This window comes from Bactrocera latifrons, unplaced genomic scaffold (assembly GCF_001853355.1).
Source record: "Bactrocera latifrons isolate USDA-ARS-PBARC rearing strain unplaced genomic scaffold, ASM185335v1 scaffold_58, whole genome shotgun sequence".
Classification (NCBI taxonomy): Eukaryota; Metazoa; Arthropoda; class Insecta; order Diptera; family Tephritidae; genus Bactrocera; species Bactrocera latifrons.
Window position 1 is genome coordinate 962,462 of NW_017537245.1, and position 24,047 is coordinate 986,508.

The following is a 24,047-nucleotide window of genomic DNA, read 5'->3' on the forward strand; positions in this document are numbered from 1 at the left end:
CCAGAGGATTAATAAAAGCTGCCGCATGAGCCAAGATCGAAAAAAGTTCGGGGACAGCCGAACATTTTATACTCTTACAACTTCCAAGGATCAAACCGGGGAAATACCTTCAGGTGCAAACCAGAGGATCAGGGAAACATTTTATTTCATTTTCATAGATATAACTTACATGTTGAACGATATATGGGGTATAAAGTCACCTGCAAGTTCGAAAATCGTTGTGTGTAGCTGAGGGAAGTATTGACACGATTCAATCCATTTTTGGCACACGGACACAATATTGTTAGAAAAATTTCAATTCCTGAACTTCATTTATATGCATATACCATATATTGACCGTTATTTTTGGTCAAAAATAAACTATAGATACTGGGGTTTAAATATTCGGTACCTAGGGGCTTGAAGAGTTTTGATTGGATTTGAACAACTTTTGGTCGTAAGGTGGAACATTCATAACTTTGCGCAAAGTTGTATCCCGTTATATTAATTTCTTCTAGATTTGTATATCGGAAGGTGAAAGGATCAAATGATATTTATAATTATGTTATAGGGGAAGTAGGCGTAGTTGGAGTCCGATTTTGCCCATATTCGCACTGTGAAATAAGAGGTGTTGTCACGCTCATCGTGTAATTTTTACACTGGCTCCTTCAAGTCTTTCTCATACCTTCTCGCGGGTAAAATTTTATGTCTCTGATGTACTTAGTTAATGTTTTATTGCGCTTTTAGTAGTTTTTAACAGTACCGTTATCATCCGATTTCATCCATTTTCACAGTGCTGATAATAATTCTTATAAGAATTGTCCTAAGCGCTTGTTTAATGTAGCTGTAGTGGTCTAGAAGATATGTATGTACATTAAGCATATTAGAGGGTGGAGCCATACCTTTTACAAAAATGTTCAGCCCACAGTTGCTACTCACTACTGCGAGAGTTTTCGCCAAATCTATCACGACCATCTATCAATTCCCCTTACCTTTGTCCAAGGAACGCGCATACAAAGTTTCAACAAAATATCTTAATTTTAGTCAAGTTATAACTTACACGGACGGACGGACGGTTGGACAGACAGGCAGTCACGTGAATTTCAACTTTTCTCGTCATCCTGATCATTTATATAGATATGTATATACATAAATTTATAATGCATATATATAATTTATACATACTTATGTACATATATACATAAACCTATATCTATCACGCTTAGTAGGGATACGTAACTACAACCGTTAGGTGAACAAAATTTTAATACTCGTCCGTACATTATTAGCGCATAAGTCTTTCTCTTCATGTGGTTTTCCGAATTGATATGAATCATAAAATAGCTCCCTAACTCAAAGCCACTTCAGATATCAAATGCAAACCGTTATTTTCTAAAATATGTACAGAAGTGTGTATTTCACTTTGAAACTCCTTTGGAGCACTTGAATACCTTTGAAATATAATAACGCCGAATAAAAAGCAAACACTTAAACATGTGACTACCGCAGCCAACAACCGCGGAAGAGGAAGCGAAAGAGGAAGAAAATAAATTCTTATACGATTTACTCTTTTAAAGTAAACAAAAGTGGAAAATAGTGTGGAGGCACCGCACCAACTCGCCATGGTTCCATAAATATCTGTTGTGTATGTGTGTGAGTTTGTGGGTGCTCGCATTCATATGGCAACCACGAATAAATAAATACATAGCTCCGACGAAACGTAGGCGAACATGTGGATACTTGTGGACAAAATGAAAACTTACTTTTTGCTCCGCTTTGTTGTTTGTGTGCATTTAATGTCACACAAAGTCGCTGCTCTCATATTTCACATCCTCGCATATTGCCCCGCTGAACACCCTTTTCATAACGCACTTGTATTTACTATCATACAAAGTTGCGAAATTGCTACCAGACGGCCCCCGGCTGTATGCACCGCTCACGAGTACCACTATTTGTGTGTGTATGTGTGTGTTTGTGCCGTCGTGTTTTGCAAATTACGCGATTCCAGTGAATTTGGCCAATGTAGCATGAATGAAAATGTGTGAGCGCCAAAAAGGAGGTATCAAATTTCTTAACTGTGATTAAAAGCCTTACAGCTACTGTAAACAACAATAACAACACTTTCAGTAAAGCGTTTGCAGACCGTGAAATATGAAAATTGCACGGGAGCTTAAGAGAACTTTTGAAAATACATAGCTGGTGCACATTAGGGTGAGTGCATTTTGCCTTCGAACAATATACGTAGATGCTTGAAGAGCGATAGATATAGAGATTACGACAGCGTTATCTCAATAATTTTTATACTCGCGCTTCAGGCTATAATAGTTTTGTTCAGCTAACAGTTGCTTGTAATCGTATTCGAACTTTGCCACGCTCATAAAAACAAAACTCACCTCTAATAGAAGACTTTTTAATTGCCATAACCGAATTCCGCAATTAAACACATTTTTTTCGTAAAAAGACTCTCAAAAAAGAGCGTTTTTCTGTTTTTAAAGATTTTGAAAAAGTGCGAGTGGCCTCGTCCTTAAAGGTTTAGTGTACATATCTCACAAAAAACTTTAGCTAAGTCAACCAAAATTACTCAAGACAATTATTTCTTGCACTCCTTCACCTTGTGATAATGGGTGAAATCGGATTATCTCAAAGACATTCGTTTTAACCTCCGAGTATCATCTCATCATAGGAGACATTGCGAGGACACTGCTTATCTTTCGGTGAAAACACATATCAGAACCAGATCAACCAATTTCATCCGAATTTGGTGGGTACATTAAATAGAGATTCATATAAAATATTAGGGTGGGCAAATTGGCGAAGTAGAAATATTATAAAGCCTACCTTCTTAAATTCTATATGATTCAATTACTTTAATGTATGCAATGAATATGACGGGATAAACTTTTCGGAAATAGTGCTTTTAAGGTAAGCTTAAGCTTAAAAAAAGCTTCAAGTCTAAAAGTTGTCAAAATCGGATCATAACTGTTCAATAAAGCGGGATGATTTATAAGAAGCCATAAAACCCCGTACGCCGGAAATATTCTATGAAACATTCTGAACAACTTTGCCAAATAGACAATGGATCTAAACCCTGTATTGAGCGATTTTTAGGCGAAGTTTTTAATGATCATAAAAAATTGTTCGTCAATTTTTGACATATCCGATTGAAATTTAATGCGTTCAGAACTGACAACTATGTATATCACATGTCCCTTATACAACCGATTATTCAGACTTTTTTAACGTTCCGAAGAACAGTTCGACCAGCTCTATTATTCAAGCCCCCATTGCCTATGACCGTCATTTTACCGAAAAGATTGGTTAATGTGTGAAATATATTATTGTTGTTTGGAAATAATATTTCTCTTATAATAATATACCCTTTTGCCAAAAATTAATAACATCGGGTAACTACGAACCCCTAATACCCCCCCACAAATTTCGAACGGCGTTTGACTTTTTAGCTTATATGTTAGTTATCTTAATAAAATTGAGGGAGCGTATTTTAGTGTATCTTTGCGAATTCTTTTCGAACTTTACTCCAACAATTCTATGATTGATGATTGTAAGTGTGTTATCTTAATGAAAGCCTGGGAGCATTTTTATCAGTCTGTGGCCGTTGGTAAAAATAGCTAAAAAATATATTCCACATTACCCCAACTCACATATACTACTTATAATGATTTTCGTTATTTATTTATATATAAAACTGCTTCAAATTAAGTTTTCGAGTGTACCTGAGCAATTAATTAATATTATTAGCCCTTCCCTTTCTCTGCCCCAAACACACTCGACATAATGATTTCCGACTTTCCACCTGTTGGTTGGTCAAAATGCTTGAAGGTCTAAACCTTTGTCTAAACATCATATATTTGTTATAATTTATTGCTTTACTTTTGTTGACTTTTGCCACATCCACCCAATCTGTTCAATTTCGACTCTTTGATGGAGTTATTATCACATATTTAGTTTGAAAATGTTTTTTATATAATTTTAGTGCACACAACAAAAATATTGCATTAAAACTAAGTCTAAGTTGATGGATTTTATTATACGTAAGTCAAGAAGATAACAAATTTGATTGTAACTTATTCACGATTGCATCGAATAATGGATGTTCAACATCTTGAAATGAAAGAAGACTTTGAACTATATAAATAAATAGTAATTACTATGCCTTAGCTAAAGTTTTCTGGGGAGTTTTGTGGAGTAGAAGCGGGTGGCACAGGATTCTAGTTGGCGGTTATAATGTATGTTATATCACCTTTTTTAAGATTATAACATTAAATTTACAGTCGTTTTTAAATCAATTTAGTCGAAAATACTGCATGGATGGAGTCATATGTACATACTTCACGCAAGTGAGTTGTCTGAGCGCCATTCACTTGGGAGTAGCCAGCTCACGTCTTTCCTTCTTAGACCAAGTATCCTCTGGGTAGCCAATGAACATCCGTTTGAAGGCGAGCTATTGAAATATTGGAATTAAAATGTGCTCTGCTCAACCCACAAAAAGGGAGACCCCGCAATCTGCGTAAACTACCGTGGGATAAGCCTCCTCGACAGAGCATATAGGTTTTATCGAGCATACTGTGTGGAAGATTGAAGCCCACCGTCAACAAACTGATTTTACCAGACCGCAACTGATATTCACTATGCGCAAAATTTTGGAAAAGACCCGTGAAAAAAGAATCGTCGATTTCAAAGCTGCCTTTGACAGCACGAAAACTAGCTGGCTTTATGTGGAGTCTGAATTTGTTATCTCCTCAAATCTAATACGTCTGTGTAGACTGATGTGGAGAAACACAAAAAACTCTCTCAGGATCAGGAACGAGGATTCAGACAAAGCGACAGTTATAACTTTGAGGTCGTAGATAATTTCATTAATCTTGGAAGCAGTATTATCACCAACAACAGCATCAGCCTAGAAATCCAACGCAAATATCCCTTGCCAACAGGTGCTATTTCGGGACTAAGTAGCCAATTGAGAAGTAAAGTCCTCTCTCGATGAACAAAAACAAAACTCTATAAATCACTCATAATTCTCGTCCTGCTATATGGTGCAGAGACAGGGACGATGACAACATCTGATGTGTCGACGTTAGGAGTTTTTGAGAGAAAAGTTCTGGGGAAAATGTATGGTCCTTTGCGCGTTGGCGACGACAAATATCGGATTCGATGGAACGATGAGTTGTAAGATATGCGACGCCTTTGACGTAGTTCAGCGTATTAAAAGACAGCGGGTACGCTGGCTTGATCATGTCGCCCGAGGGGATGGAACCACTCCAGTTCTGAAAGTATTCGACGCATTACCCACCGGGAGGAAAACCTCAACTTCGTTGGAAAGATCAGGTGGAGATGGACCTGACTACAATTGGAATCAGAAATTGGCGCCAAGCGATGAAAGGGAAGAACGACTGGTGCGCTGTTGTAAACTCGGCTATAACCACGTAAGCGGTATCTAGGCCAATAAATAAGATAAATAAGCAGCTGACACTTTAAAGATAAGGAAAAATAGTTTTAGACGTTCATTCATGTTTAGTTGAGTGGATGCAATGGATATTGATATATTGTACCATAAATCAGTACAAATTACACCATGACAATAAGGTAGTACTCTGTATTTGCTCAAAACAGAACGGCGTGTGTATTCTGAACTTTCAAAACCGGACGAAATCGTTAATGGGATATATTGCCGACAACAATCCGGAATTTGCGACGAGACATGACGCAAGTTCGTCACAGGAATGAAGTGGTATTTCAGAAAGCAGAAATGGGTCTTCTGTTGTCTGTTTCTCATATACACCTTTAATTTCGCTTATTATGCAATCACTTATTTGCTTTTAATTGTTTAAAGCTCAAGGCCATTGGAGGTCTATGAATCTAAAAAGCCGATAAACTGCGCTAATTAAAGACACAGTAAACAACAAAAACTGGATGCCTATCGGCACCAACTTGTCGAAAAAAGATTGTTAAATAGCAACTACATAAACGCGCGTACGAGTGACGCCAGCCAGGTTCAGCTTTTCGAAGTCGCCCATTCGCGGCTTGCGTGCAGATGTCATTCGTGCATATTTGCCACTCCCGCTGGCACCGCATGCAACGTGTGCTTTGTTGTTATTTATTATGTTTGTTCTTGTTATTCTGCTGCTGCTAGATGAGGGTGCGTTGATAACTGACATTGAACTCACACAAACACATGCACACAGTTTTACGTACGTGTTTATGCACCCACATATAAACATACATGTATAGTATGTTAGTGTGCGTGTTTGTCTCTAGGTGTGTGTTTAATAAAATCGAGCGAAAAGAGATAAAAGCGAAAGAAAACGAAGAAAGCACATTGCCGGAATAAGCAGCAGTGGAAAAGGACGTCTTAAGACCTTGAACTAGTTAAATTAATGTTACTAATGGAATGACGCCACACACTTCTCAACGCATGCACTCACATCCACACACACACACATATACAAATGTGCGGCATGCACTTGCAAATTGTATAAGCACATGTGTGAGTACGCATAGCGTGAGCGAATGCCCAAGTTGCTTACACATCAATTTAATGGCGGTGACAGTCAGCCGACTACCAATGCATTTAACACTAATACTCACCAACACACACACAAACATATGCTAACCAGTACTTTATGCTGGTATTTACATAAGTAAATTTCAAACGACCGTGCCACAATATCAAGTGGTTGCCATCAATCTAACAGACACCTCAAGAATTAAGTTGGCGCAAACAGAGAATTGCAGCAGCACACACTCATGGATGTGTGCTAATGGTGCTAACGCAGTTGGCAGCCATGCCGTACTGCCCAGTATTCAATGGGAGCATTATGCAGTGCTTTCATTGCAGCTTGAAGTATTTTCATTTCATCACTATTAGCATCCAGAAGCAACCGACTTTGTTGATTTCTAGCTGGCTAAGCTCATAACTAATAGTTGCTACTTGCCGTTTGACTTTGCATATGCAAGAAATGAAGCCGCTCGACCCTCTTAAGGCTTTTAAAAGGTTCCAAGAAGAATCGATGTTTCCAAGCTCAATTTTATTCAGTGATGAGGCCCATTTCTGGCTCAAAGGGTATGTACACAAGCAAAATAGAAGCTGTTGGGACGAAGACCAACCTGAATAAATTCAAGAGCTGGCATTTCATCCAGAAAAAACAACGGTTTGGTGTGGTGTTTTGAGCGGGTGGAATCATCGGACCATATTTTTTCAAAAATTATGCTGGCAAGGAAGTAATCGTCAATGGTTCCATGATAACCATCTATTTTAGCCTGAAATTAAAGCTCGTGATCTCGGCGACATTTGATATCAACAAAACTGCGTCACTTCACACACATCGCATCAATCAATGGAGAGAAAACTGCGATGAGCATATAATTTCATATTTTGAGCCGGTCTATTGGCCACCAAGATCGTTCAACTTTTACCAGTGTGGATATATAAAATCTAAAGTCTATGCGGACAATTTCGCTTCGATTCAGGTCTTAGAGTAAAACAACACCGGTGTCATTTGCCAGTTATCAGTCAAATGCTTTCAAGCCACCATTGTTGTGAGGTCGAGTACAAAAAAAAGGCATTCAATATAGAACCGGTGAATTCGCTGAATATTTAGGTAGTGGGGTAGGTAGAAAACCTAGTGCTTTACGAGGTCTATTGTGAAACCACAATCACCAAAATACCCTCACTCTATTATGTTCTCCCTAAACGACCCTGTCCTCCTGATTATTATCTTCAATACAAAAAGATGTATAGTTGAACTCCCGAAACATTTTCAAGTAATATCTAATACATGTTTGTTGATTAAGTATCTACAAGTAGTCAAAGGCATATAAATTCCCTCTGTATCGTAGTCTAATTGTAGGGTGATGTCCGCTCTGGCTGTTCCATCTGAGTCACACTTTTCAGGAATATCACTATGTTTAACAATCCACAACAGGTTTATTATGAAAAATAATCCACTAAAGATCAAGACATTCCTTCTCTTTCTTCGTTGAAACTCTAAAAGTTGTTTCTAAACTGCTAAGCAATCTTTATATACATTAAACAGATGGCACAATTTCTCCAATTGAGCTTCGAATCTCTTACCTATTCAATTGACAAAGAATGTGCTCACAACAAGATTAAGTGAATCAAAGCCCAATACGAGAAATTGTGTCATCCGTTCCATTGTCGCGGGTGCTAAATCTATTATGATTTAGCTCAGGACTTGGAGAGAGATCGTTGCCACCCAAATATTCATGAACGGAATGTCCAACAGACTTTTTTGTTATCTTTAGAGTATCAACAATTCCAACAATTTAATTTTAAGCTCATACAAAGTCATTTTGTGAATATTTTCGGTTTCTTCTAGGCAGTAGACCTGAGGTGAGTTGTAACATTTAAACGTATAGAAAGTATACAGACTTTTCAGCCTGTCCCTAGGGCGTAGGCATTACAAGAGAGCTAGCGTAGAAAAAAATACCTTTAGGTAGTGCTGGAACTTTTCTTCTGATTTCGTTTATAATATAATCCTTAAAATTATTTCTTTCTTTGGCTTTCCACCAAGCCAACTATCTGTTAAATCAATGGTTATTTACCCAAGGGCGCTAAACGAAATTTCCGTTAAAGTATTCATGAGTTACTTAAGACTGAAGTGACAAATCTATCTGAAATTTCGTACACGTCCTTCATGAATTGTTCATCTCTTTTTAACGCTTAAGGCTTACTTTAATGTATTAAGGTTCGGTAGTTGTGACTTGCTGCGCCATAACTTTTTATTAGAAGCTTTTTCGATTTTATGTTGAAAGTGATATTTCGATGGCTTGGGCATATCTAATTGTATCGATAGCCTTTTTCTCTAAATATTATTTGGTTACACAAACAACTGAATAGTTTGTATCGGACGTTGTGATAAATAGCAAGCGAAATAATTTTTTAGTATTTTAACTCGATGATAGGATATCGGTATGTACCAAAATTGTAGTCTTCTCGCCTATAAAGTTAGAAATTGTATATTTTCTAACTTTGGGGACATACTGTGATGAAACACACTCCCCTTACTAAGGTGTAAAGTTCTCCTATATGTGTTTACTCAAGAAAACTTTCCTTTTATCTTTCTTATATTTTATAGACATACCTAACATATCCATATATAAGTATAAGTCTATACGTATTTACATATCTAAATAATTATGCGTTCGTATTTTGAATTATTAACAAATAATACTTCAGCCGTTCCTTTATGGCGGTGTTGCATTGTTTCCGTTTTGTTATTCACACTAGAACAATAGGAGTGCCTTGCACTTGCTCCTGTTCGCCGATGACGTGATACAACTCAATGTGAGATTGCATGCGTCAGCATAGGAATTTCGAAGGCAGGAAGGAAGAAACGAAGACAGGAAAGTGAAATGTTTGGAGGATGTACACATGTCAAGTGAGTTTTGTCAATTTCATACTTTGTTTTGAAGAGCGAAGTATGCCTATATAACATATAAATTTTTTAACTATTTATGGGAATGAATATTTGTCAAACCTTGTGTTACCATGGAAAAATATCGAGAGGCATCTTATTCGTATAGGATTTTATAATTTCTTCAGTAATTTGACAATTAATTTTATATGAAAATCATTGGAAAGTTTTAACTATTTGGAAGTTAGAATAATTTCTTTGTCTGGTTATTTATTGAGACTATTGCGCAATGTTGGCATAGTCTTTATTTATAATTATTTAAAGGAAATCTGTCGCGAAGTAGCTCGGAGAGTGTTCGCCTATTAATGGAGTGAGGCAGTTCAAAAAATGTAGTATAAGTACACGAACGGGCATAACTTATTATATATGTTCTCTTTTATTGTGGATTTTTTCTGTGAACAAATCTCGAAAACAATTAATCATAAAAGTCAGGAGTGAGATTGAACTCCTATGGTTATTTGAAATTAAGGGGTCAGTAGGGTACTCTGCCCTGTTTTTTTTTTTTTTGACATTTTTTAATAGCATTTTTTATTCTACAATAGAACTTTTTTCACATATCATGAGGTATATCGTGGAGTATATAAGTTCGAAGATGGGAAAATCGGCCCACTGCCACGCCCACAAAATGGCGGAAACCGAAAGCCTATAAAGTATCATAACTAAGCCATAAATAAAGATATTAAAGTGAAATTTGACACAAAGGATCGCATTAGGGAGGGGCATATTTGGACGTAATTTTTTTGGAAAAGTGGGCGTGGCCCCGCCCCCTACTAAGTTTTTTGTACATATCTCGGAAGCTACTATAGCTATGTCAGCCAAACTTTACAGAGTCGTTTCTTTTAGGCATTTCCATATACAGTTCAAAAATGGAAGAAATCCGATTATAACCCCGCCCACCTCCCATTCAAAAGTTATGTTGAAAATCACTAAAAATGCGTTAACCGACTAACAAACAAGTAAGGAAGAGCTAAGTTCGGGTGTCACCGAACATTTTATACATTCTCGCATCAAATACGACTCTGTTGATTTGTCATTTTATTTTGGTGAAAGTTTTTTGCAAACATGCTCTATTTCGGCGAACATGACAAGATAAAGTTTTTAGTGGGGAAACATTACCAAGAAGAGCTCACAGAATTTTTCGAGTCACTCAATTAGCTTTTTCCAAACGTACAAATTGAAGGTCGAAGTAGGACGATTATACATGTCGGAAATGCTTTAAAAAAGAAGTCGCTTTTGCATCGGATTGTGACTGGTGATGACTGGCCAACCAACCAAATTAACAGCAAAGATTTATACCTATGACGCCACGACGACGGATGAAATCATTAATAAAGAGCGCTGCGACAAGAACTCATCATATTCATGCGAACGAATGCCGTTAAAAGCCAGGAATGTGCGACTACGGACGAGATAATAATTTTCCAACATTGTAAGACTGATTAAAATTATTCAGAATAATATTCACAATTTGCTAAGTTTAAATATTCAAACCAAAAAGGCTTTCAATTTAAGTAGCTTTGGGGCCAGAAATCAGCTACTTTAAGTAAAAAGCCATAAATAAATAATTTACCCAAGCATATGTCTTTGGAAATTTGAGCAGCAGCCAGCCAGCCAGCTGAGAATATGATGCCATTATCGAATTTTAGCTAAGCGTCTTAGGTCTTCTGTTTGATAAATGTAAATGACTTAGAGAGAAATATGTGCGAAAATGGCCCATAAAGAAGTTGTTGACTTCATTGTCGTGTTGCTTACCTCAGCAGGAGAAATGCAGAAGGGGGTCTCTATTCGTGCGGCTGCGATAGTTGACTTCGCCTCTTTCTTACTTTTTTCTACGGCACTACAAATCACACACAATTCATTACACACCGAAATAAAATTTCAAGAAACACACACGCCTGAGATTTATGAAGCAACGCAAATACATTCATATATATTTGTATGTATGTACTATTTATGCACGCGTCTGTATATATGTGTATATATGCGCCCTTTGCCGATTGTGTGTAAGTTTGTTCGACAGTGGCACATAAATCTGCAATTACAAGGTTTCCGTGTATTGTCGAGCCAAAGATTTTATTTTGCTTTGCCGATCTTACAAACAACAATTCACAACAACAAACTTTTAATATACCGACTGGTATTTGTTCTTTCTTACACAATTTGTTTATTATGTTTGTACATGTGTATGGTGCGTCCGTCGCTACACCCCTCTGCCGAATTGCACAACCGTCAATTTGGTTTTTTGGCCACCTTGCTTGCTTGTTTGCTTTCTTACACAGCCACCATCGAAGGCGCAGGCGAAGGCAGCGGTGAAATTATGAAATTTGTGCCTTCGATTTCACTACAGTGCTGTCATGTATATAAGCATATAACTGTACATATGTATTTTATCCACACACTTCGTAGTATTCTGTGCACAATTGCAATGCGAACGTTGCGTACGCTATTTATTTACTCTCGTGTGAGATCTCAATTCACAGCACTACTTCACTTGTTTCGAATGCGAATACGTCGAGCGAAATATTTTTAACAACAAGGCATTTTTTTTTTTTTAGATGTGTATAAGAGACAGAATGCGAATACGTCGAGCGAAATATTTTTAACAACAAGGCATTTTTTTTTTTTGGCCAGCTATTTTTAGCTGTAGACGTGTTTTTTGCGCGTTGCTCGTCTAAACGGAGCTGACTGAAGGGAGGTCTGCGTATGAATTGAGCGTAGCAACGACCTCAGCACTGAAATGCCACACTGCGGAGCACACTTTCACCAGCTCGATAAAGCTTTCAATAGAAATTTCATTTTCCAAATCAGCACATTATCTTTAAATTTTGCTTTGCACAAATTTCCACATGCCTTGTTGGCAAGCTCCCCGTGAAAAAATGCAGGAAAATTCTTTGTATTTCCCTTTTTTCTTTTTGATTTTTGTTTCTGCTTTACGTTCAACGCTTTAGCCCACACAACCGTGCCACATTACCCGTCCGTCTCAAACGCGAATCATTTCTGAATTGTATTCTAATTTCCGTGCATCGAGTGGAGAACATGCAGCTGAGCTGACGTTTGTTCTACGAAAGTTCTCCGGCGAGCGAATCGCGCTCTTTTTGCGCTCTGTTTCTGATTGGAAATGTCAAATGGTGACATTTCCTGCAACTGACAATGTCAGACAGCTTTGTTTGGGGTAGAAATGCGCATGTCGTCGACTATAACGGTAGTCTGGTGGAAGAGGGATGCATAGCTGTTGCAAACACAGGGTGGTTTTCGTCGTTAATAGAATGAATTTACTTAAACGACAAATAATGAAACTTGTGTTTAACCCTAATGTTGAGCCATTTCCTGTTGAATTATTTTCAAACAATAACTAATGTCATATAATAAAGTTAGCTAAGTTATATGAGTTATAAATATATAAGCGTTCGATAATAAAGAAGTCAAATGCATCGAAGGGTAGGTATCATTTGTTATTATTTGCCATATAGGCGTTTTTTGCTTTTAGTAAATCAAATGATTCTGAGGAAGACAATTCAAATATAACTTTTAATTGTAACGGCAAGGTACTCCGCCATACATTTTATTTTAAAGAAAAGTCTCGTTTAATATTTTGGAAGGAAATTGATTGCCACAACTGTTCTTTCGTAAACCTAACGGAAAGCTTATAGTACGTAAAAAGTTTACAGCTCTACAAAAAATCGAAAATATCGGCCAATTTTTGAGATACACCCGGAAAAAAGGTAAGTTGAATTATTATTATCTATGTTTATTTAAGCCAACGATTTTCCAATCCTCCAGATGATAAGCACTTTTTGGGATGGCCTTCAATATCATTAATCGAATTTTGTGCTATCTCTTCGATCGTGGTTTTTGTGGTTTCGGTTCGTCTTTTTCCCTTCATTCCGATGACAGTTGACTTGTTTGCATGTCAAGCTCATAAACTCATTGTACATCGGCAGTTATAATGTTCTCCATGAATGTGGGATCGAAATTCGTGTGGAAACAGTAAAGGAACCACTTTGATCGAGAGGAGTCGAACACGAACGCACATCATACCCAAAATATACACCAAAATCATCGAACGGATTCGCGAGAGATGACGAGCTCTCTTACCATCTCTCTAACACTTGCCCGGGGACCATCGGGTCATTTAATATTTGCACCAGTTGAAGTGGTCGAAGGTCGCTCAGATGGAGGTTTTATTTTTGATAAAACTTAATCACCGTAAGCCTTTTTAAACATTCGCATCGATTCCTCAAACAAAATGTGATTAGAAATACAAAATTTGCGGGTGCTGTTTTGTCCTAACATATACCTATAGCATAGGTAGTTATTTTAGTGAAATTAGATTAATCCTAATGATAATATTTCAATGATATTTTTTATTTTTATGCCGACGATAGAATACTAGGGTCAGTACTTCTTACGTATGATCCTCATATACTAAATATACTTGTTTCCGGCTTTCCACTTGACTTTTGTTAGTTTATTGAGGTCAAAATATGCGGTGTTTTAACCACCTAAGTTAATTATAAACCTACCCTTAATATTACAGCATCTCCACCACCGGTTACTTTTTCCTCAATTTGAAGATCCACACTTATATTCAGACTTTTGAAGATACAAATATTCCAGTCAAGCATGAAATCGGTTGCAATATATACTGCGAGACGAGGAACATTATAGCAAGTGTTGCTGCAATAATTTCTCAAACAATGTTTTCCAAATAATATCCGCATATTTCATATATGTACATATTCTGGTCAAGAATTATTAACAATGCTAACCTCTGAACCGCAACCAAGCAGCTACCCGTTTTCCATATGTGGATTCCGACGCCGTAAATTTTGCGCAGATCACAAACCGGCATTGTCTGAACAGCATCTCAAGGAGGTCGAAGAAACGGGCGACCAGCCAAAACATAGATGCGGGAAGTCAAAGCTGGAGTTCAGAAAATCTATCATTATTAGGCAGAAATTAAATTTCTAACGATAAATAAATGTGATGGTAATTTACAACTTAGCCTCGCTAGCTTTTATGAAAGAAAAATTTATCCGGCGAGAAAGTTTTATGTTAAATATATTTTTATGCTTTCTTAAAAAATATGTATTTAGTGAAACGTAATTTAAAATTAGTGATCGGTTTCTTTATACTAGCCTAGGAAACCGCCAGCCACACCACCAGCACCAGCGAAACCGCCGCCTGAACTCTCTGCATAGCGCGCCTTGTAATGACCACCTCCAAAACCGCCGCCGACGCCTTTGAAACCACTCAAACCGCCGAGACCGCCAACACCGCCAACACCACCAAAACCTCCTAGGCCACCGCCAAAGCCTCGCGAACGAATGTGTATGCTGGTGCGGTAGCGCTTGAAACCACCGCCAAAGCCAGCACCAGCGCCTGCTAAACCACCGATACCAGCACCCGCCAAGCCACCGCCTAGTGCCGCAATGCCAGCACCGCCCAAACTTCGACCTTCAACACCGAGTGCCGGCTGTTGTACTGCAACTGGCTGTTGCACTACGATCGGCTGCTGCACGCCAGATATTACAGGCACTTGCTGTACGCTTTGTAGACTGGATATCACTGGAACTTGCTGAACCTGTTGCAATTGGGAATATACTGGAATTTGTTGCACCGCTTGTAATGCGTTGAGGTCGCCACCGTAATTGGTAAAACCATTGAGCGCATTTGTGTAAGCGTAGGCGTCACTGGATACTGCATTGCTGGTGCTAAGTCCCCTGAGGCTGTTATCAAGACCACTTGCTGCATTACTATAACTGGTACTGAGTCCACCGAAATCACTCGATAATCCACTGAGATCTGTCGAAAGACCAACTAGGTCATTGCTATAGTCACCATCAACGCTGAGGGAGCGCGTTTGTCTGTAGTCGGGTACACCGTAACTCGTGGCTGGCGGCGTCAGTTGCGCCTCTTCAGCATAAGTTGTAGATGTTGTGAGAGCTAACAAGCAAGCTAGTAACATTCTTGGCTGGAACCGCATACTTGCAGTAGATTCTAAAAATTGAGATCGTTTTCGAATAAGATTTTTAAATTCTATGGTCAAGTTTATCTTGCGATTGCCTGTGCTAATGTAAAATATTTTCGTAACGCCGCATGCTTATATAGTTTCACACGCTTCGAACTTAGTAAATACTAAGTTTAGAAATTTGTTTTTGGCATTTGCCGACGTGGAAGAGTCATACACTTCACATCAACAAATTCAAGTTTAACAGATCTGCGCTCTCAAAAAGGGATAAGTAAATACGCGTGTGCTCACCTCGGTAGTTTCCCAAGTTTTATTTACTCTCGTTTATGAAGAGTCATGTTTGATCGTCATTATTGACCATTTCAATTATGTAGCCCAGAAAAAACTTAGTTTACTCAGCTATTGCATAATCCCTGGCAGAGTACATTTGAAGGTAATGATCAGTGGCAAGCTATTGATGACGTTTATACCGCGATCTGCTGTAGCTTGTTGTGGTATGTGATAGCTTAGCTGACCACGAAACTGTTTGTACGTGATATTTTGGAGTTAGCTAGAGCTCACCCCATGTTAATGACCTTACCTCGTCTGTTTGTTTACATATCTGTAGCGGAGGTGCTAAATAACTACTGGCCCGGAATCAGAAAGTATTGAAGAATTGTTTACCAGTATAGGAGTCAATATTTTACTTCTAWTTASTAGACAAAATWTCACGAAAGGCATACAAAATKTTGGATAATGTCCAAGGATTTATATCTTGCTCCTTTGGTGCTTTGCTGAAGTMGAGAAGATCATTTAGAAATACTATAACTATTTTTCGAATTTTGAAGCTATCAGCTAAGTTCAATGGCCAGTTTTAAAATCTTAAATCATGAGTTATTTTATGGAACTCTAAAATTTTCATTTTCAAAGAGTTATAAATAATTGATAATTGAAATTGTAATTCAGTTTTTAGCAGAACAATTAACAATAAAGGTCATCTTGACCAAAAAACTGCCGATATCGGAAAACTATAGCATATAACTGCCATACAAACTGAACGATCGGAATCAAGTTCTTGCATGGAAAACTTACACATTTGACAAGATATATTCACGAAATTCGGTGCAGATTATTTTTTAAGGCAGCAATGTAATCTCCAATGGAATTGTTTAGATCAGCTCACTATAGCATATAGCTGCCATACAAACTGAATGATCGAAATCAAATGCTTGCATGGGAAACTTCCTCATTTCACGATATATCTTCACGAAATTTGGTATGAGTTATTTTTTATAGAAATTATGTAATATCAGAAGAAATTATTCAGATCGGCTAACTATAGCATACAGTTGCCATACAAACCGAACGATAGAAATCAAGGACCTGTATGGAAAACTTTGGCATTTGACGACGAAATTTGGCATGGATTACTGCTTAAGATAACAATGTAATCTCCATAAAACTTGTTCAGGACGGATTACTATAGCATATAGCTTCCATACAAACTCAGCACATAGTTACTAACAGAAATGCACCTGTGAAGGGTATTTAGCTTCGGTGCAACCGAATTTAACGGTTTTTCTTGTTTAAATCTCCAATATGGACAAGACGCAATAAAACAAGAAACTCTACTAAAACTTCTGATAATGCATTTTTTGTAATTTCACACTTCTTTTTGAACCAATTTCGAATASTGGTTACGGGATCGGATCCAAATAATGCGATTAGAGGATTAATTTTTGCTTTCGTTAGTGGTCCACAACATCACAGTAGCAAAATGATTGTAAAAATAGCTACAGTATATAGCTGTCGTTAGAAAGAACGGGATAAGTATTGATTCCTTTCATAAAAAATGTTTTTTTTTTCTTTTTAAGTAATCTTAATTAGTCACTAAGTGTGTTTAGAGATATCAATCAACACGGTTCGAGAGAATTAGCAAAAAGTTTTCCTTGTGATATACAGGGTGGCTGATGAATTTCGCTACATTAAGAAACTCAAATATATATAATTTTTTTCACTGTATGGAATTAAATTTTCTTTATATNTGAACCAATTTCGAATACTGGTTACGGGATCGGATCCAAATAATGCGATTAGAGGATTAATTTTTGCTTTCGTTAGTGGTCCACAACATCACAGTCGCAAAATGATTGTAAAAATAGCTACAGTATATAGCTATAGGGTTTCGATGGTAAGGTCTTCTGTTGACTGTCCCATGCTCGGCAAAATTGTTTACAAGTCTCATTATGGTCCATCTGCTCGGAGGATTGCCGCCAAATGTGCGCCTCTACTCTCTTTGAACCGAAACTACGGAATCCAGTGCATGATAGCGGCGGACAATCCAAATTCTTTTTCAGTGTCCCAGTAATCCATTTTTGTTAAATGTAAAAGTCAATCTGCAAAATAAAAAAACAAAAATAAACATTTCAATGAAATTCGGTACATAAATTGGTTCACAACCACGCCTTCTTCCAATATAACGCTATTTTGAATTCCATCTGATGCCTTCTCTGCATAATACACACATTAGGAACCAATGATGATAGCGGAATAAAACTTAAAAAAAATACAGTATTTGATGCGAGAGTATAAAATGTTCGGTGACACCCGAACTTAGCCCTTCCTTACTTGTTTTTGACCAATTTTTGCACAGCCTTACTCCACTGTGGCTTGCCAAAAAATTGCCAAAAATAAATTGAACATCATACGAGCTCCTTTGCTTGTGGTAAGGTGCAAATTGATATTGTAAATGGTGGTATGCATTGTGGTTATGTTTAGCATAAGCTGAAATTCAATTGCAAACAAAGTCAGCAGTGTTGTTTTCAAGTTGTTTGCATAGACGAAATATAAACGCACCACTTTTTATCGCATTCCGAGACGATTTGCCAGTTGGCTTACAAAAGTGACCAGTAACGCAACGTTAGTGAAGTAATAGCCGAAAATTGTTGTTGGAGAAGTTTGTGTGAATTCAGCGACAAAGTGCGACAGAATTATTCAAATTTGCGAATAATTTCGAAGACCAATCAGTGGTTGTCGCAATATGCATAAATTCGCGGTTATCTGCGCCTTGATTGCGTTTTGTGCTTTGCAAACAAATGCTAAGCCAATACAAGACGAGTCAGTTGAAATCACACCGGAGCCGGTGACAGAATCGATAGATGTGGAGGAGGCAAACACTGATGCACCTGCAACGGATGCTCCAGGTGAAGAGAAAACTGAAGAATTCGTGGAAGTCGGTCCACAATGGATGGATCAGGAGGTGTATGTAGCCGTGCCAGAGCATGAAAGATTCGTGCGTCATATCGGTATTGGCGGCATTGGCGGTGGATTTGTGGGCGGTTTTACAGGCGGTCAAATAATCTCTCCTGCTTATTCGGTTTCTTCGATCCAAACTATACCTGTGGTCGCCAGCGTGCCCGTAGTATCCAGCGTACCGGTAGTGTCCACTATTTCCACTTACCCCACTTATTCTACTGGATATGGTTATGGTGGTTATTCGCCCGTTGGATTTGGTGGCTTTGGCATCGGCAAGTTCCGTTCGAGTTACTCGGTGAAAGGTTTCGGTGTCGGYGGAGGATTTATTGGTTAAAAGCTGTACTCTAGTTGAGCATCGCTGATTATATATATGTATCATTAAACTAAACTTAATTGCTACTCTATTTGTTTTTTAATTCATTTGAATTGTTGTACACTAGAATGTGAAAATGGTAAAGGTGACACGGAATATATATAATATTTTACAYCTACATCATATAACAATATATAATACCTATATTTGAATAACTAAATACAATATTATTAWAATATAAGAAATGTTTCTAATCTGATTTCCCGGCGAAGATAATTGAARTTATGTTCAAAATCTTAACGAAATTACCGATGATTGAAACAAGTGCTACATATGAAAAAGGAAGTGTTTGTTCTAATGTTCTCTCTCTTCTGTTTACTGCAATATATATTAATGCTAATGATGGGTAAACGGTGATCCATTTCGAGGTTCCCTACYTTTCTAAGGAAAAACCACAGAAACTTTAAATTTTATGTGGAATGCTTATTATCAAAAACGATGTTTTTTTCAGGATGGGATGACCCCTCTTTAGTTTGCTCTTCGTCCCTAATGTGCCAATTTTGTTTATTTACATGCCCATTGAGACAAACATTTTGTCTCATCGCTGAAAAAAATTTGGCTCGAAAACGTCGTATCACGGAACTTTTCTAGAGCCCATAAATCGAAGTGATGTTGCACGGAAAGGTCGAGCGGATTCAGTTCTTGCACAAGTTGTATTTTGCACACTTTCAGTTTAAGATCTYGACGTAAAATGTGCCAAGTCGTTGCTGCCAACGGCTCCGAATCGACGCTGGGTCTCAAGATGGCTGATGGTGTTGCGAATAGTACGTCCAGTAYGCCGATTATGTTGACTRTRMRTTAAGTGGAGCGCCTGAAACCCATTCTTTWTAGATTTGTAAACGTTATTCAAGYMATGATKAAATTCCACACAATACTGAACAAARATAMCATGACATCTTTGCACGACTCACGTTTGATCTGTCTAAAAAAGCTATTGAAAGAAATATCTCTAGTCGTGTCGCTTCTCCTTCTTCTTTACTGTCTTACTTTCGCAACGCGACGCCCATTGGAGATTCCAAGCGAAGTCAGGTCTTTTTCAACCTGCTCTTTCCGTCGGAGTGAAGATCTTTACAGTTACTGCGTCGAATACTTTCAGAATCACCCGTTACAATATGATTAGTTCGTCAAAATACATTCCTGAAAAGGGTGTATTAAGTTAACTACCATGTTTGTAGCACAAAAAAGGAATCGTCGACGGCCTTATAAAAAGCTTGACGAGCCAAGTGGATTTAGCCATGTCCGCCTGTCTGTCTGTCTGTTTTAGTTGTATCGATCTGAACTTTTACACACGACCTGTTTTCGTAATTAGGCTAATCATTTGACGGAACCGCCGATGTTATATAGAGATACATATAACATATAGTTTACCATACAATTGACAGATCAAATTAAAGTCCTTTAATGGGAATTGCACATGGATTATTGAAATTGATAGAGGCACGCGTAAAGGGTATTATAGCATCGCTGCAAAGGAAGTTAACGCATTTTTTTGTATATATATATTTTTAAATCGATAGATTTACATGCTTCGCATTCYTCACATTCTATTGATTAGTAGATGTTTGCGAAAAGCTATATTTAGATGGYATTGTACTTTTCCAGAGAAAAATATTCCAGAGCTTGATAAACTTGCTTATTTGTAAGTAAAAGTGTTTGCATTGGTTTTTATACTCTGGTAACATGGTGTTGCAAAAATTATCGAAATAGATATAGGGTTATATGAAAGATCAAAATGACTAGAGAAGTTGAAATTTGGTTGACTGTCTGTCTGCCCGTCGTTCCGGCACAACAATAAATTGGGTGTGCCACCCTAATGTAGATGAACTTATATGTCTCAGTAACTACTCGATCGATTTCAACTAAATTTGGTACATTTTGATCAAAATTAGGTCTATACTTTTCTAGTCCCTATATRCCTAGCTTATAGAGGAATTTCAAAGTTTTGGTTGCTTTTATATCGAACAATATACTATACGAGTAAGATATCTTAACAATGTTAAGTGTATGTACTTATAATATTAGTATCTCTGTCAATGTGAAAGTTATCTTCATAAAATTGAATGGACACATATTCCCTAGTATATTTGAGTAATGCCAGAGGTTAATTCAATTAGTCTTGTTTATGTTCCCATATATGATAAAGGGTAACCCATTTCGATGTTTCCTACTTTGTTTCAAAGAAAAAACACAAATACTTCAAATTTAATGGGTAATATTTGTTATCATTATAAAGAACATTCTTAGGCATTTATTATTTGAAGATTATCTCTTTTTAAAATGTTAGCCGCGGCTATGTTTCAGATAGTCCATCCCACGAGTACAATTTTCGATGATTCGTTCGAGCTTTTCGACTGATAACTGGCGAATGACACGAGTGATGTTTTGCTTCAAGGGTTGAATCGAAGCGGGGTTGTCCGCATATACATATAATACTTCAGACTTTACATATCCCGACAATAAAAAGTCTAACAATGAGATAGCACGTAGCCCTTCTTTGAGTGCTTTATACATATATTATATATATATTATATTATATATTTAAGCAGTTAAATAAAGTACAACCCATAATCGCAGAGACTAAAGCAATTTATATGTTTTCCAAATTAACAACTTTGTTCGAAGACAAATACCAAGTGTTGTAAGTGTTTAATGAAACCACACATATATGTATGTATAGTAGGGTGAGTCTAAATACGATTCTTTTGCATGTTATTCTTAAAACTAGGTTCTTAGATACCTTTAAGAAAGYCTCTCCAAGTGTGAGCTCTTAATTGCGACGGGAATGCAAGGTGACTTCCAAAGTAAACAGGACTTAAAAAAMMRRAAMAWKGKTTTTKWGMRMAAWMWMWWTWTWTTWTWYWMAWAKWSTSYYYYTSYKYYWMWAWARMKYTTTKMRMRSKRYAMAARMRYRTSKMRMAMRWGTKTTWKMKCKYKKKSSSSKTKRYGRCCGSCMGTATRCMGGTGCAAGCCTTTTGAATGGCCTCTACGTCTGCATAACGCTTCATGGGCAAATGTATTTTTCCGAAAAGGAAGAACTCACACGGTGCCATATCAGATGAATACAAGGAGTGGTTGATGGTTTAAATGTGATTTTTTGGTCAAATAATCGGACACAAGCGACGTCGTATTATCGTGCAACAAACGCCGACTTTCATCTTCGCGATATTCGGGCTGAAYACGTCGAATACGGCGCATCAAACTCTTTGTGGGCCATACCCTTGAAATCATAAAAACAAATCATTAGTGGCTTTGTTTTTGACTTCTCCATGCGCTTTTTTGGATTTCGGCTCGTCCRGTGCCTTCCATTCAGCACTCTGGCGTTTCGTTTTGGGTTTTAGTATTTCCAATATGATTACTACGTATAGTCACCAGTCACAATATTGTAAAGGAAATGTTTCGCCTTTTTGACCTTTTTAATAATGTCCTTCGAATGTTGGCTTCTGAGCAATTTTTGATCGTCAGTCACTTTGTGCGGAACAAAGCGGGCACACACCTTTCGCAAGCCCAAATATTCGGTCAAAATGCGATATATCGATGTTTTGGAGATGTGCAACTCAATTTCCATTAATTCCAATGATGAATTCGGCTGATTTTGGACGAATTCACGCWTAGTTTCGATGGAATTTCCGGTGATCACGGATTTTTATTGGCCCACATGTTGAGCGTCATGATTTGCCGGAAAGTATTTGCCTTTCGTTTTGCAAGCGGACACATTGTACCACTACGTGATCTGCCGTTTTGATACAATTTCCACAGTGCATGCGAAAAGGAGATTCAACATGCTTGAATTTATACAGATCGCTTCTGAAGCAGCAGTGGTCAGATGAAAACTGCGTAAGGCTTAACCTAGTCTATAATATTGGGTGTCAGAGAGTGGGTTCATGGGGAGTCTTTCGATATAACATTGATTGCATCAATCGATACTGTGTACCCAAGCAACTCCTCTCATGTACGAGCTATGTTTAGAAGCAGATAACCGTATCTGGGCGTAATCCTGGATCACAGACTTTCATTCAAGCAGCTCTTTAGTGATTTCATCCAAGTTAGTTTGAAGAATTGGAACTTGCATAGTTCACATCTTGGAAAAAACTATGGACTGTCTTGCGTAGAATGTTGGGAGATATATGTAGGTGGACTTCTCGATCTACCTATTTTTTTCATTACAATTCTGTAAGCTGTTCCCCAAGGGTCGTATTCTACCTCTGAAATAAGGTGGTTAAAAGCATTTTTTTTTTTGCTGTTGGCTATGGCCTTATGCAGTTATTTCTACGTTCAAGCTTGAGACATTCAGCTCTCWGTTGAGCGATTTTTCTAACCATCAGTATATTGGAGCATCGTTTCCAGCGTCGTCCATCGGCTGCCGGTACTAGTGGTTTTGTGACATGTTTTATCCGCGTGCGTGTTTTACTCGTAACAGTGTATCTTTTGCCAAAAATAAATAAAATTTATTTTCAAAAAAGAAAGTTATTTATAAAAAAAGGAATTGTCAAGTTACTTCGGTTAAGTCATAAATTAATATTTTCGCTGGCAATGATTTCAAATTTCAACAAAGTCTCAACATAAACTCATAATAATTAAATTATTGATTGCTGTGCATTTCAGCTCGAGCTCGCATATCAAAATAGCCTCAAATATGTAACTTAACTGAAGCTTAAAAATATTCATCGCATTCCATACACGTCCCAAGGCATTAAATATTATAATTTTACATTATATTAAAATTTCAAAAAAATATCATTCCTGATATCGATTATGAGTTGATAAGGTTATCCTTAACCTTCTCGACTCAATAACTATACGTGGACGTGTTGTCCTGCAGCTTGACTTACACATCACTAGCCAGTCCGAGGTGCTTGGTTCTGAGCTGAATTTTAGCATGGTGAAAGCGCCATGAAACACCAAACTGAAATTTTTAAAATCACTCGTGCGCTCTGCTACGGGATAGGCAATCATTGCCATAAACTTGTTTCATCAATTGAAACGTTTCGGTAAAAGTTTTACCAATTTTAAAACAAAATTTAATGTTGGCTCTTTG

At 37.5% G+C, this 24,047-nt stretch overlaps 2 protein-coding genes across 5 annotated transcripts in view; both read right to left on the reverse strand.

Annotated features, from left to right (window-relative positions):
• LOC108974675 (MAGUK p55 subfamily member 7) overlaps positions 1 to 11,975 on the reverse strand; it is a 32,875-nt gene extending 20,900 nt beyond the window's left edge. For all 4 annotated transcript variants that reach the window (XM_018942659.1, XM_018942657.1, XM_018942658.1 and 1 more), the window contains exon 1: positions 11,187 to 11,975. The gene's annotated coding sequence lies outside the window, so the exon portion shown is untranslated. The remainder of the gene's footprint in view (positions 1 to 11,186) is intronic.
• A 2,593-nt stretch (positions 11,976 to 14,568) lies between these two features.
• LOC108974669 (uncharacterized PE-PGRS family protein PE_PGRS10-like) lies at positions 14,569 to 15,402 on the reverse strand. Its single transcript, XM_018942649.1, has one exon. The coding sequence runs from the start codon at positions 15,400 to 15,402 to the stop codon at positions 14,569 to 14,571; it is 834 nt and encodes a 277-aa protein (XP_018798194.1).
• Between the last annotated feature and the right edge of the window lie 8,645 nt (positions 15,403 to 24,047).

What these genes read in the sequence shown, in the direction of transcription:
- LOC108974669 (XM_018942649.1), bottom strand. Translation starts at nt 15,402, where the DNA reads ATGTTACTAGCTTGCTTGTTAGCTCTCACAACATCTACAACTTATGCT.